Raw genomic sequence first — 14,280 nt, 5'->3', positions numbered from 1 at the left:
TTTTTCTTGTTTTTGTTTGTTTGTTTGTTTGGTTGGTTGTTGTTGTTATTGTCGTTGTCGTTGTTGTTGTTGTTGTTGTTGTTGTTGTTGATGATGTTGTTGTTGTTGATGTTGTTGTTCTTGTTGGACGAGTGCCCCGCCCCTAAGTGGAGCGATTTTGGTGGTCATAGGTGGTATCGTGCCTCACCACCGTACACGAGGAGCTGTGTACTAACACGTCCGGTATGCGTGATGGGATGAAAAACATCGATTTGGATTACTAGTTGTACCTCGTACACGCTGGTGCATACTTGTGATCATGTGAGCGCGAGCTACCTCACTACCGTGGACTGCTCGCAACCACAACTCGCAACCTGTGCAGTGCTCGCACGCAACGGACTAGCCTCACCCAGAAACAACAGCGCGTAGAGTACGTAGCGGTGTAAACTCTTTACGGACCGACCGGCACGGCGGCGCGGTAGGAGCAGGCTAGCTAGGAGTGAATACACGTAACGTACAACTAACGTTAATTCTTTGGCATGAAGTGAATGCAGATTAGCTACAGTCAATATTGCCTCTCCATCATCCCAAGTCACCTGTAGAATGTATTGTAAAATTACCATTTTCAGGTTGAATAGCATCACCCAAGCATAGTTATAGTCATAGCCTGAAAGGTTACCCACCGTGTGCTACAAATATCCTGGCTGGATTCTTCCGAAGGACTCTGCAGAACGCCTGATTTCATGGTACGGAATATGTCATCGCCATGTTGTTGAGCGGCGATTGTCCCATCAGCAGTAGTGCCAGTGGTAAAATAGGAATTCCAGTTCTTTTGCGGACATCTTCGTCGAAGCTTGCCTTCTACTCACCTACCATTATGGTCTATTTACCGGACATGTCATATTGGTGCTACCTCATCACGGGCTTGGCAATCGTCTTCATGTTCATCGAAATGCTTCTTTTGACATTCCACCTTATCGGCATACTCTATGCGTAAGTACTAAAAGTACACACACTGGGTCACTGTAACTACTAACGTTACAAATATAAACACGACAAATATCTAGACTTAGAGTTTCTAGCCATAAGTTTAATATTGCTTGCTCACAGTAACAGTTAAACCTAATGTCCATAACGATTAATTCTGATACTCAGGAGTCATAGTAAACTTAGCTCTGATGCAGTTCAGTAGTGCAGACAAGGGCCTTTTATTACTATTATTAGCCAAGGCCCCATTTCATAATGGTTGATAAAAAAAAGTTGATATGATGCCATTCCAGCCAGCAAGAGTTGCTATCCAGTACGGTTATTCCTATTCTAATCCTACCTCCTAGTCTATCCTAACATTAGTATTATAGTAACAACATCTTTATGGGGCCCTAACCACAGTAACGACCGTGTCGCTTCGCAACATACAGCCCTGTGTCAATGTGTGATGTAGGCTGACCTAGTGTAAATTACAGTGTAGCGTAGGCAATACTGAATTAGCAAGGCTGATGATCAGATGATGACGCCCAGTAAGTTGAAGACTTACTAGAGCCAGAGGGTCATTAAAAGGATTCAGTCCTGAGCCTGAGGAGTTCTATGTGATAGACTCTAGACTCTATCCACGGGATGGTGAGTTTGTTATGTTGTGTTTCTAGACGGCCTATTTCCATAGACGGATGGTATCTGTCTCTTTACGTGGGCTAATCTGACGTTGGGGCATTTATGGTCAGCTGGATGGGGGGCTGACCATACATTATGTCCCAACGACTAATGTCAGATAAGAAGCCCAACGTGAAGAGAGAGATACCATCAGTCTACTCGAGATCTAAGTATAGTTGAGTGACCTGCACCTCATAGTTAACGTTTATGCATGTTTGAATCACATTTAATCACTGAAATTCTATGAAGTCCCACTCACAAAGGAAATATGCCGAAGATTCCAATAGAACCACAAGTTCACTGATCGATACTGGAAATTTGCAGCTATCGTCCTCCAACGCGAACACTTATGGGATAGTTGTGCGCTAAGGAAGGAGCCCGCAACTCGTCACTCGCACTCCCATAGGCAAAGCACGTAAAAGACGTGTACGGGTGACCGTGATGCTCCCATAGACAGGCACGTAAAAGATGCATACAGGTGACCGTGATTAACATACTAGAGGGTCTATTCCTAACATGAATTCAAGATTTTCACAAAAGATTGTTCGGTTTTCACCACAGTTTGCTTGGTTGTGGTAACCCTGCCAAGTTTTAAGCGTACTGAACACAGTCCCAGGCATAAATTTTTGTTCAGGGCACTTGTAACAATTTTAAGCAGGGTGACGGTATTAGGGCCCCTGACGAGGTGCGGGCACCTCACTAGTAAGATTTCCAGTGATCATTGAACGTAGACTTGAAGCTGTTAACTGATGTTGCCTCGACAGCTTCTGCACAAAGGCTATTCGAAATATTTACTACTCTCTGACTGAAAGAGTATAACCTTTTACTAGTTTGACACTTTCTTTTGTATAACTTAAACTTATGACCATGTGCACTGTAACTGCATTGATAACAAAGAGAACAGCTTAATCAAAGTCTTCCGTATCATGCAAAATCTTGAACTGTATTGAATCATTCTATCTGATCGTTCAAGTCGATACTCTACTAGGGTCAGGGATGGAATCCCCAAATACTTGAGTTTCTCAGAATCTCTCAGATACCAACTTTGTTGCCCTCCCCTGAACTGATTCAAGCTTTTTTTGAATCACTCTTTGTAAGTCTACCTTCGTTCCATACACAAGAGCTGTACATATTCCAAGAGCGGTCTACCAGTGGCTTTATACAGTAGGACAAACACTTCCCTAATCAGATGAGTGAAAGTCCTTTACCAGACCAAGTACTTTATCACCTTTGTAGAGTCTACTTTGTGTACATGAAGAGTAAAATTCAGGTTAGGAGAAAAGTACACCCAAAGATCCCATTCCTCTTTGATAGTCTCAATAACCTCAAAGATTATCATTCTCGTCATTTGAACGCATCTGATATTGATGCCGACGGTTTCTACGACCATGGTGCATGACATGACATATCCGGTGATTGAATTTGAGCTGCCATATCCGGGACCAGACCTCAAAGTCGTGGATGGTATCCTGCAGTTACTGTTTATTCAAAATAAATTGTTTGCGACCAATGGGGTCAATAAGTTACTGAGACCAGTAGTGAGACACCCTAACCCTAACCCTAACCCTAACCATAACCCTAACCCTAGCCAGACAAACAAACAGAAAATAACACCAAAAGAAATGAAAAAGGATAGAAAGGAGTGTGAAACTAAAATCACAACTTCCCAAGAGCAGGAACTGTCTGCTGTAACAAATCAGCATTCTTCCAGAATCTCGGGTAAGGGTAAAGGTGTTTAAAGCGAAGTAGATCTAGTCGTGCTTTGGAAAAGCATTCTGTTTTTCAAATCCACATGTATCTGTTAATTTTGTAGATTATGAGCAGAGTTGTAGAAAAAAAATGCCCAGCTTTGCTTTGATGTGAATTGTATGACAAATCTACATTATACGATTGTTTTTCTTTCAAATGACACAACCAAGAAAATTTGTTTATTTTAATAGGCAGTATTTAGGACTGTTGGAGGAACCAAATTTTACCTGTCATGACTTACAGTATGACCTAAATCTTTATTTAAAAATTCAAATTAAAAATTATGCATTTTGTAAAGCATACATTTGTATTTCGTGTCAAATACCACCACCCTGCCACCACATACAAGATAGTGAATATTAACATCCGCAGCCTAGTTCTAGCATGTTTTGGCTAAGCTAGAGAATTTTCCATTTTCCAGTCCAGTTAGAAACTAGAAAAGCACTCAGAGAGCATCTAGACCTCTACCAAGCAGCTCATTTCCACCCACATGCAGCATTAGATCATCTATGCTTAAGTAAAGTGGTCCTTATTTCCCAGTGATAAAGACCCCATTTCATAAAAGATGTTAGGATGACAACTCTTGCTGGAATGACAACTTCCCATAGCAACAGCCAATCCAGAAGAGTTGCCATCATATCAACTTTTTATGAAATGGGGCCCCTTTCTAGTGTCTCGACCTTAGCTTTCTGCTGTATGTGCCTGGAGTAGGCACTCAGCAGTACATATAAATAAGTGCACCTGAAATATGTGTACAAGCAGCTCAAATTCCCTCCTGTGTGTCCTACTTGCCAATAATTTTAAAGAAACATTCAAAGAATAATAAAAAAAAAATACTGAATCCAGATTGTGATCTGGATAGTTATTAAAAGATAAAAATCTGTTTCTTGTGTCATTGTCACATTTTCCTGTAAATGTCATCCAAATCTGTTCACAAATTTTTCAGTTATTTTGGAAACAGACAAAGAAAATAGCGCTGGCAAAGACGTAACTCCTTGGCAGAGGTAATAATAAAGTGTAAGTTTGATAGAGGGTAGACTAAACTAGATAGTAATGTATCATACAGTAAATGTTACATTGCATGTTACATCCTGTTTATGAACACGTGCTGCAAGAAATTTTTTTTTATGCCAAGTTATTGATGCATTGCTTCCTGTACAAACAAAATTAAATTGTAGCACAATTGTCACGTGTAGAGTATACATAATAGACTACCACATGACCCTGTTGCATGAAAAGATGTAATAAGGCATAACAAAAAGTCAGAAAATCAAACATACACATCTATGTCAGGTATCAGCCAATCAAATTGAGTATTCACAGACTTGTACGTTGTATGTTTGATGTTCTGACTTTAATACGTTGTAGGTTTGATCTTAACTTTTATGCAACAGGGCCTGACGTTTTGTAAGATTGTCTTTGTGTCCCTCCACTACCCAAACAGGGATTTTTCTAATTTATATTTCTTGTCATGCATTCTCTGAAATACAGGAAGCTGTTCATGTTCAGGAAACCGACCAATGTGCTGCGGGATGAGCTGCCAGGAATTTCCATCCTCAAGCCCCTGTGTGGCACTGATGTCAATCTTCCTTCCAATCTCGAAAGCTACTTCCAACTTGATTATCCCAGGGTGGGTGACAAAAGAAACCTTATGCAGTGTACAAATGTATACTTCGTAGACATGATCGGACCCATTTTAGCAGAGACGTAATGTATCAGGGAGTAGTAATTTATCATTTGGACCTCCAGGGCTTTTAGCAACCTGTCCTTCTGGTTTAAACTCTTACTCCTTCTGTGTCATGTTGAAAGCTTATAATGATTGAGGGTGAGACTATCACAGTACACATCTAATACATGTATGGTTGAGGGGTCTAGATACCGCGCACGAAAATTTGAAATGCTCTTATAATAGAAGTTATTCCATAATCGTACCTGAATTTCTCAATGAATATCACGAAAATGCAGAAAAATCACCTCCCAGAATCTCCTGATGATACGATGACGGAGTAGTGCGCTGTCGCCGTTTGTATGTCGGACTTTTTTTTATGCGTTCACCTTCTCGGGGTATGTAAAGATCGCGCAGCTGCCCTATGTAGTTTCATGCGTGAAAGTGTCTGCCCCTCTCTGCGGCTGTAGCGTGCTTCGGCTTTCGTAGAATATTATCAACGATCGATCGACCAAATTACGAATTCTATCGGCTACGATCATACGAACGAGACAAGCGAGACGACACGTCTGGGCTACAACATCCTTAAAAAAAGATTTTAAGCTAAGGTAGGTAAATTATAAGGTAAAAAATTGGAAATTTAGTGAAAAATTTGTTCCAAAAAATTAGAAATTTAGTGAAAAATTTGTTTGAAATCAAAATTTCTTACCTGCTTTCTTCTCATGTTTAGCGGTTGTCAGGTATTTTTATTCCATGGGCGTATCGGCAAATTTTGCGCTTAGTCCTACGCGTAATATTGCTTGTTATAAAATGGGTTCAAGAATGTAGCCAATTGGAAGCGCTGAAATGAGTCACGTGCGCGTGCATTAATTTCTTCAGGCATGCACTCTAAGAAGAGTCTCTCTTCCACCTCCCTGGCCTGACGTACGTCACAATGTTTACACTAGCGGTGCGCACTCAATCAGTTGTTACAAGTGCGTCACGCGCTACTATACGCGCTGTCAATCCTGTAAACAACTTCTAGTTCGGGCCGCGGGCTGCCACAACAGCCGGCGGCCTTTCTTGTGCATAACAGTACGTGGCGTACGTATACTCTTACACGTACGTACAGTACTTATGTGCGGGATTTCCGAGTGCGACGTGCGTAAATGTTTGGGACGAACATCTTCGGACATCTGACTTTTGAGCGAGTGCTACATGTAGCTGACTGGTATTGACCCACAAAGGTACGTGAATAATGCTGTTAGTTTTCGACCCATTTTATAAAACAAATGATGCACAGGATTATTTCGTGGCGTTAGTGAAGGTGCGGCGAGCTCTCGAGTATTGACAACGGTTGCAAACATGCACTCGGCTGCGCCTCGTGCATGTCGCACCATTGTCAATACTCTCGAGCGCGCCGCACCTTCACTAACACACTCTATCCTGTGCATCATTTGTATACTATACGCAGTTACGCTATGCGCGATCATTACGTCCCTGCGCGAGACCTAGTACCCTTACTATACTCTCAGTCTCATCTGCAAAAGACTCATGCTTGAGAAGACTAAAAATGTATCAATACTATAAAAAAGAAAAATAAATCAAATAGCAATATATGATGAGAGCCTGAGTTTATTAATGTTCACAACCCTTGTGTGATGATCTAATTCAACATTTTAGATGTACCGGTAGTCAAAAACAAGATAGATTCCGTTTAAAACAGGAATGTGGTATCCCATTGTGTGATTAAAATGCCATAGTGTGAGGCTTTGGCCCAGGGAGATGATGATCTTTGGTGCAATTGTGGCCTTATGTTGTGAATGAGCTGTAATGAAATGAAATAAAATGAGACTAGATACTATATTAAGTACTCCCCAGCTCAGCATTGAAAGAGAAGGAGTTTTGCTATGATTTTGGTATTTTCCCAGAGTTGCCATCACAGAATATTTACGTACCCTTTTAAAAATCCTGTAGCACATTGCAGTTGCCAGGAATAGATGTAGTATCAACACATTGGGAATGTTCCCCCCCCCAAAAAAAAAAAAAAAAAATCAATCAATATTGTACATGTATGTTGTAATCCATGCTGTTTTTTGTTTTCCTTTTCATGCAAGCAGTATGAACTTCTCATCTGCATCCAAGATGAAGGGGACCCAGCAATAAAAGTTGTGGAGCCACTTATGGAAAAATACCCTCACATTGATGCAAGACTGTTTCTAGGCAAGTGCACACCCTATTTCTGGTCATTTGAAACAGAGTTGTTAGTTTAGAATTAAGTGTACTATTGTAAGCTGACCTACCGTATGTTGAATTTGAACTACAGGTCACCATCTGAGAATGTAGTCAATAGACGAGGTTCCAATGACGTCACAAAGTCATGCTGAGGGGCAAAAATTGCGTAATGGGACCCCTATACGAGTGGGCAAGCGCGTAAGAGTTACATACATGGTGTAACACGTCTCATGATAGGCAGGCGGGTATACGCTATGCGTACAGCGCGCTTGAGCCATACGCGTAATACGCATAAAATTTATTTTTGCCCCTCAGCCAAAGCGTCATTTGACGTCACGGAACCTCGTCTATATGATGCTCTTCCATTATAACGAACATGGTTATAACAAAATTCCGGTTACAACGATATAAAAATCCAGGTCTCAAAATTATCGGCTCTGTGTTTTATTATTCTTTATTTGTTAGGTTATAATGAAATTTCGATGTAACGAAAGAAAACTGCCGGTCCGGAGGACTTCGTTATAACAGGAGTCCACTGTACCTAATGTTTTGCAGAATAGACCAGCTAGAAGTCACTAGCAGAGCATTTTATCTGTTCTTTATATCATACAGGATGTCTCAGTGAGACATTGGGCCGAATGCATAAAACAAGCAATTGCTTGTAAGCAATTGCTTCAAGCACAAGCACAAGCTCGTCTAGTAAAAGGTCTAGCTCAAGCAATTGCTTAAATCCATATGCATAACATTTTGCTTGTGCTTATACCTTTTGCTTGTCTCGCACAAGCAATTGTTTGTGTTTTCAACAAAAGGGACATCACGCCTGTGCGAACACAAGAACAAAGGCAAGTGTGACTGCATGTATTTGAAAGGGCATGTGTGTGCGGAAACATTTCCGTACATAGCAGAAGAGCTATGAAATAACACTCATAAATGCACACACAGACGCACACACACACGTACTGGCTGATTCCCATCACTGCTTATAGAAGCCCAGATCTGCCAGATCGCACGTGGAGAGAGGTCTCCGTACTCTCCACTGAAGTCAGACATCCTACCTGTTTTTCATCACATTTTGCGTGCTAACCACTGGACATTCCTGTTGTTGAAACGAAAAAGTTTCTTACACTACTTAGGAGTAATTTCTTGTAGATTTATACCACTCCTGCACAAGTGTGGTCTTTCTTTTATGAATATGAAAATGGTACGTAAAAGGGAACGTCCCAGTTAAGCAAAAGCTCAAGCTCATTTTACAGAGCTTGGAAAAGTGGTAAGCATTTGCTAGCAAGAACAAGCAAAAGGTATGTTTTATGCATACGTTTTTAAGTAAATGCTTGGTCTCTAAGCAATTGCTTGCGGGCAGCAAGCAATTGCTTTTGCTCGCTAGCAAAAGCTTCTGGTCGCAAGCAATTGCTTGTTTTTATGCATACGGATTCGAGTAAAAGGCTAGCACAAGCAATTGCTAGCGTTTATGCATCCGGCCCAATGATCAATTGACCCAGTTCAGCAGGAAAGCTATGGCCCTTTTAAACCTCTAATTATGAAGAGTGGCTGTAAAGGGATGGTTTAGTATTGATGGAGATGAGGATTGAGCTTTTGAATATTTGTGAGATACCAAGAAACCACTTAAGAATTGATACAGAGCATACCATTCTAAGAGGAATTCAAAGTTTATTAGATGACAATCCATTTTGGAATGGCTGAGACATCCAAAAATTAGTAGAACAAAGTGATCCTAATAAAAAGTGAGTAAAATGTGAGTCCCACCGTTCATTAGTATTGCTCTGTTTTGGATATCTCAGCCATTTCAAAACCAATTTTCATCAAATAAACATTGAATCCCTCTTGGAATTACATGCTCTTTAATACAGTATTTCAAAAGAGGTTTCTCATTATCTCACCAGGAAAGAATTGTGAATCTCAAATTGAAATGCATTCCATGTACAAGCACTGTAATGTTTTTTCATGGACTTACTACGCACATGGACTATGAACGGAGATCTTTCTTTGATCCAACCTGCATCACCGCCACCTGTTTATGTGCATCTTGATGAGTTCATTCAGATGTTTGGACAATGAGGATTGTGTACCGGTAATCATACATCATTACTAACAAAAGAACCATTTGCCTTATTTCGGTTTTATTTCGCTGAGGTGCCTTTTCAGGCTTACTGCCTTTGGAAAATTAACAATGATGGGGAGCAGCAAACCTCAAATCATCACAAATTTTGTATCACAAAATGAGTAATTACTGAAGTGGACGCTTGTGGACACGCATGTAACGTTACTTAATGGTAAGACATACATGTGTACATGTTGTCTACCATTACTGTCCATGTTTACTCTGAAACAATGTGCGAAAAATGGGGAAAATAAGATAACAAATTACAACCATCCTTCTGAAATACTTGCTTTATCTCGAAAAATACCTGCATTTCGCAAATGAAATTAACTGAGCGATGATTTCCCAATGTGTGCTACAACTGCACATGATGCATTTTTCTTGATTTACGAATGTTATTATCTTCTGTGCATGTAGTTTTTAGATACATCAAAGCGCCATCTTATCCAGACTGGCTGTCGGTGACGCACGATGAGATCAAAGCAGGAAAGCATCTTTATAGAATGTTATTATGACGCTTTTGACAGAAACAGGTGTTTGAATTAATTAACGAGCGATGTATGTCCATGTGTAGTAGGTCCATGGTTTTTTACATGGTCACAACCATCGAGTGTAGACAAATTACATGTATAATGTATTTATGGATCTCTGTTTTTCACACTTGATAACTTGTGATCATCGTTAATCACATCATTTATCACCAATAATTCATGTACAATCACCAACAGGGCAGAATACACAAATAAGTCATACGAGTGAACACAAACCTTGTACTGGTTTTGAGTTGGTTTCATACACGTCAACTTACATCGACGGAGTCAAGATCTTTTGTGTTCGTATCATGCAGTTTCACTGCCTGAATGATTTGTTGAGATTTTTTTGTTTGTTTGTTTGTCTGTTTTTTTTTTTTTTTTTTTTTTACAGGGCATATCAGAGACCAACATCTCATTTATTCTGGAGCACTTACATTGTGCAGTGAACACTTTCAAATGCATTTTTTTTTTTCATTGTAATAGAATGATATGTGTAAATTACATTGTGCTCTGTTGATTTATGGCAGGTGAATGAAATTGTTTCCATAATTGGCTCTTTGATAAGACTTACATAGATCTCTTAATGATGAGACAGTAAACACCAGTCTGCAGTAAAAACATGCACATGCTATTCAAGTCTATATATTACTGAGTGTTGGTATACATTGTACTCTGCAAACTTTTTTTTTATACTGTGTTGTCATAGTTTCCTCCTTTACTTGACCTTCTTTTGCCTGCATGTAGGTGGTTCAAAGGTAGGAATCAACCCTAAGGTGAACAATATGCTACCAGGCTACAAAGCATCCAAGTATGACATCATCATGATTAGTGACAGTGGTATTTCAAGTAAGTAAACCTGATATATCTAGGGTGCTGTAATAATGATGTGATCACTGTACCCATGTATGGCTGCCAGGTACGAGATCACTCCAGGATACAATGTGCACAAGGTGTTATCATCATTGATATAATTTGACTGAAGATTGTGGTACATTGTAAGCCTGGACAAGGGGAGGGGGATGTATTTGTACATATGTCCAGTACACCAGGGTCCTGTGTTCCTGTTTTGACATCCTCACACACTAGAACCTGTTGTAGCAATGATTGCAAGTGCCCAGGTAATTGTAAATGCAGTAAGAGGTAGGAACTTCTGGATATACAAATTGTACATGTATCCTGAAGATTTTAGAAGCTTGTAATGTGATCTTTTAAAGCCCAAAGAAAGTTCTGGTAGGCCTGCAAAAGTTGTCAAATTTTGCTCCAAAATGTGAACGTGTGCCTAGGAAATGTGCGGAATAACGCTGTAATAACAAGATATTCGATGGGTAACGACGAAAATGGGAAATATTAACCAAAAACGTTCAGTCTCAGAACTTACCCGAACGGGGTCAGGCTAGACTCGGACTCGGGGATAACTCGGTCTCGCTGTGCTTGGCGGCGGGATGAGTTGTATTGGTTGTCCCTCTGGATTGTACAGCGTTGTACTATGCATATGGGAGCGGCCTGTATAAACTACATTGTATCGTTCTGGCTACTCGCAGTAATGGTCCGAGTTGTTACAACGCGCGCATCAAAAACCTCTTTGGCGCGCATGCAAAATTAGTGTGCGCCTCAAGCACCTCTAAAAGCAATCAAAGACGCTTGATAAACAACAACAAAAACTTCAAAGACCGCGCGTCTCAGCAACTGAGGTGATGTGCGTATTTAGGCTTGAGGACCGCGCGCTGTCCATTTGTTTTGTACAGGATTAGCACGCACTTTCCTGGCTGCTCAACAAGGCCTTGTTTGGTACCCGTAGTATATTTCAGACAATTTACACACAGTTCGTGATCGCCATGTTCATCAGTATACTGATGAACATGGCGATCACGAACTGTGTGTAAATTGTCTGAAATAGGGTCGAGTTTTCCCTGAGACCGAGTTAGTCTGGAGCCTTCTGGAATAAAAGTCGGTCTACCGACTTTTATTATTTTTCTCAAAATACTCCAAAACGACTCATCATTCCGGCAAACCGCGTCAGCCAGGTAAGTTTCTTTGTAGACTCTTTCGATATATTGCAAGCAAATATGAAATGGTGTCAGACGGGTTCTCAGGCCCTTACCAGAACTTAGTTTTCACTTTAATATTATGTATGGAATGTGCACCCGTACTTCACAAGCAAGGAGTATTTAGATAAACATATTATGCTGGCAAATATGCATTGTGGTATGCATTGTGTCCTTTGACAGAATTTTTTTTGGTCATGTTTGTCATGTTTGATTTAAAGCAAGCCAAAATGTTTCAAGCATTTTTATGATAAGCTTAGGCCCCGTTTACAGTGAGTGAAAAGGCTGGGCTCGGCCGTGGCCGAGCCTGGCCTTCATTTCACTGTAAACGCGCAAAAGGCCAGATGCGGTTCCAAAATCAGCCACGCATTTGGCCAAGCTCTGGAGGTACAACTGTAGTCTTGGCAGCTCCTCGTCCGCGGCCGAGCCCGGCCTTTTCTCACTGTAAACGCAAACTGGGCCAAATGCGGTACCAAATTGCGACTGGCACGCTCGCAATAATAGTCGTTTGTTTACCAGCAGAGCGCCACTACGACAAAATATTGAAAGGTTTGAATTAAAAGCCCGGGCCGAGCCCGGCACTGTAAACGGACAAAATTGCAGGGCCGAGTACCGCAATTGAGGCTGGGCTCGGCCGCGGCTCGGCCCAGCCCTGCACTGTAAACGAGGTCTTAGACTGTAGATGATGTACATTGTATTATAGCCTGATATGATGAATGTTTATTCTTTTCAATTTTTGTACATCAGTTTCACCAACCACACTGACTGAAATGGTAACAAGAATGACCCCAAAGGTTGGCATGGTACATGGGCTACCATTTGTTCATGATAGGGCTGGATTTTCACCAACGTTAGACAAGGTAAGGGGGCACAATATGTTCTCACTCATGTCAGGTTGTTCTAGAGATCAGTTAACATTATTTAATTGTGATAGAGAATCATAAAATTATCTAACAACTAACTTTGGGGGATTCTCCTTTCTGCATACTTCATTACTATTTTTTCGAAACAAGGACTTCTTGATGCCCAAGGAGGTTCAAGACATTCTTATTCTGTGCGATCCATGCTGAAGCTGCCACAAAAAAACAAAAAAATTAAAAAATAAAGAATTTGAAGTATTGAAAAAAAAACCTGCAGCTTTCCCACAGATAGGAAGACAATTGATTCATGTATCATTGCATTATAACCAGCCATTCTTGAAGGAAGATGTCTCTGTGATGGTACAGATGGTAATTACTTTTCGTCGTCCCTACTTCGCTGTAAAAGTTGCATGATACATACTGCTGCACACAAGGGGATGCGCAAACAAAATGATGAAATACGAATCAAAATTACTTGACATGTTTTTGCAGTAATCTGAGATACCAATGAATAAAAAAGTATACTTGAAAATTAAAGGCAGCCGGTCGTCGCAGGCGATTCGCAGCTCAGTAGAAAAGCACGACAAGCTGCTCCTCCCGTTATTGTACCCCCGTGCGTACCGAATGCCGAACACGACGCTACGCAGCGCACCAGCGAAAACCTGATGGGGCACGAGCGCGCCGTGCGAGCTGTCCACTGTAATTTCAACATGGACGCCCGAATACCTACCGAATGGGGCCGAATGGGTGCATGCACAAAACCGCACAACAGCCATGCGCATGAAAATCTCTCCCGGTCCGCGACACAAGAAGTAGTGAGAGCTGTCGGGTGTACGTACGTACGTATCTGGCTCCAGTCTCTGTTTATATGCACTATGGTGCCAATTTCAGCAATCTAGGCAATAATATTTAAAAATGTCTGAAAATATTATATAACAATATCATAAATTATTCATATATTACGTTGTTTAATATTTGGTATTTATAAATATGCTTTGATGAAAAAATATTAAAACTCTAAGCTTCATGTATAGCAAGTTGCAATGCATATGGCCATATGGCAGGTTGTTATGATCTCATCGTGCAATGTTGTCTGCTGCGTCAGCTGCATGTGTTATACGTACAGCTTACAGTACGTTGGGCCGGATCGTAACATAACAAAGTTGATAGAAAGTCGTCGGTACCGGTACTAACAGTATGTCAGTATCAATATTGTGTGTGGTATGCGAGTACTGTTTGCAATAAAAAGTGCTGTACTGTTTCGGCTTAGCCTTGGCTTTGGTTTAGTAATGAAACCTCACAATGGAGATCAAACAGCCGTCCAACTCGAGGCAACGTATCTACTTGTTTGACGCTATCGACGAGTGGAGAACGCAGAGAGACGTGTTCTTAGCTGGAGGACAAGTAAGAGACCAGAGGGGGAGGCTTCAGCGTCAGCGTGCCGATGAAAAATTTGCTTTCCACTTGC

General features: G+C 40.9%; 1 protein-coding gene across 1 annotated transcript in view; it reads left to right on the top strand.

Annotated features, from left to right (window-relative positions):
- The first annotated feature begins 745 nt into the window (after window positions 1–745).
- Window positions 746–14,280, top strand: part of LOC140236970 (ceramide glucosyltransferase-like) — a 31,667-nt gene continuing 18,132 nt past the window's right edge. Inside the window, exons 1-5 of the mRNA XM_072316915.1 lie at window positions 746–972; window positions 4,867–5,005; window positions 7,141–7,243; window positions 10,652–10,753; window positions 12,700–12,812. Of these exons, the coding sequence (XP_072173016.1) occupies window positions 746–972; window positions 4,867–5,005; window positions 7,141–7,243; window positions 10,652–10,753; window positions 12,700–12,812 (684 nt within the window). The remainder of the gene's footprint in view (window positions 973–4,866; window positions 5,006–7,140; window positions 7,244–10,651; window positions 10,754–12,699; window positions 12,813–14,280) is intronic.

The sequence above is a fragment of the Diadema setosum genome, chromosome 13, assembly GCF_964275005.1.
Source record: "Diadema setosum chromosome 13, eeDiaSeto1, whole genome shotgun sequence".
In the NCBI taxonomy this organism is placed as follows: domain Eukaryota; kingdom Metazoa; phylum Echinodermata; class Echinoidea; order Diadematoida; family Diadematidae; genus Diadema; species Diadema setosum.
Note: the sequence above shows the minus strand (reverse complement) of the source record. Positions and strands in the feature narration are given on the sequence as shown.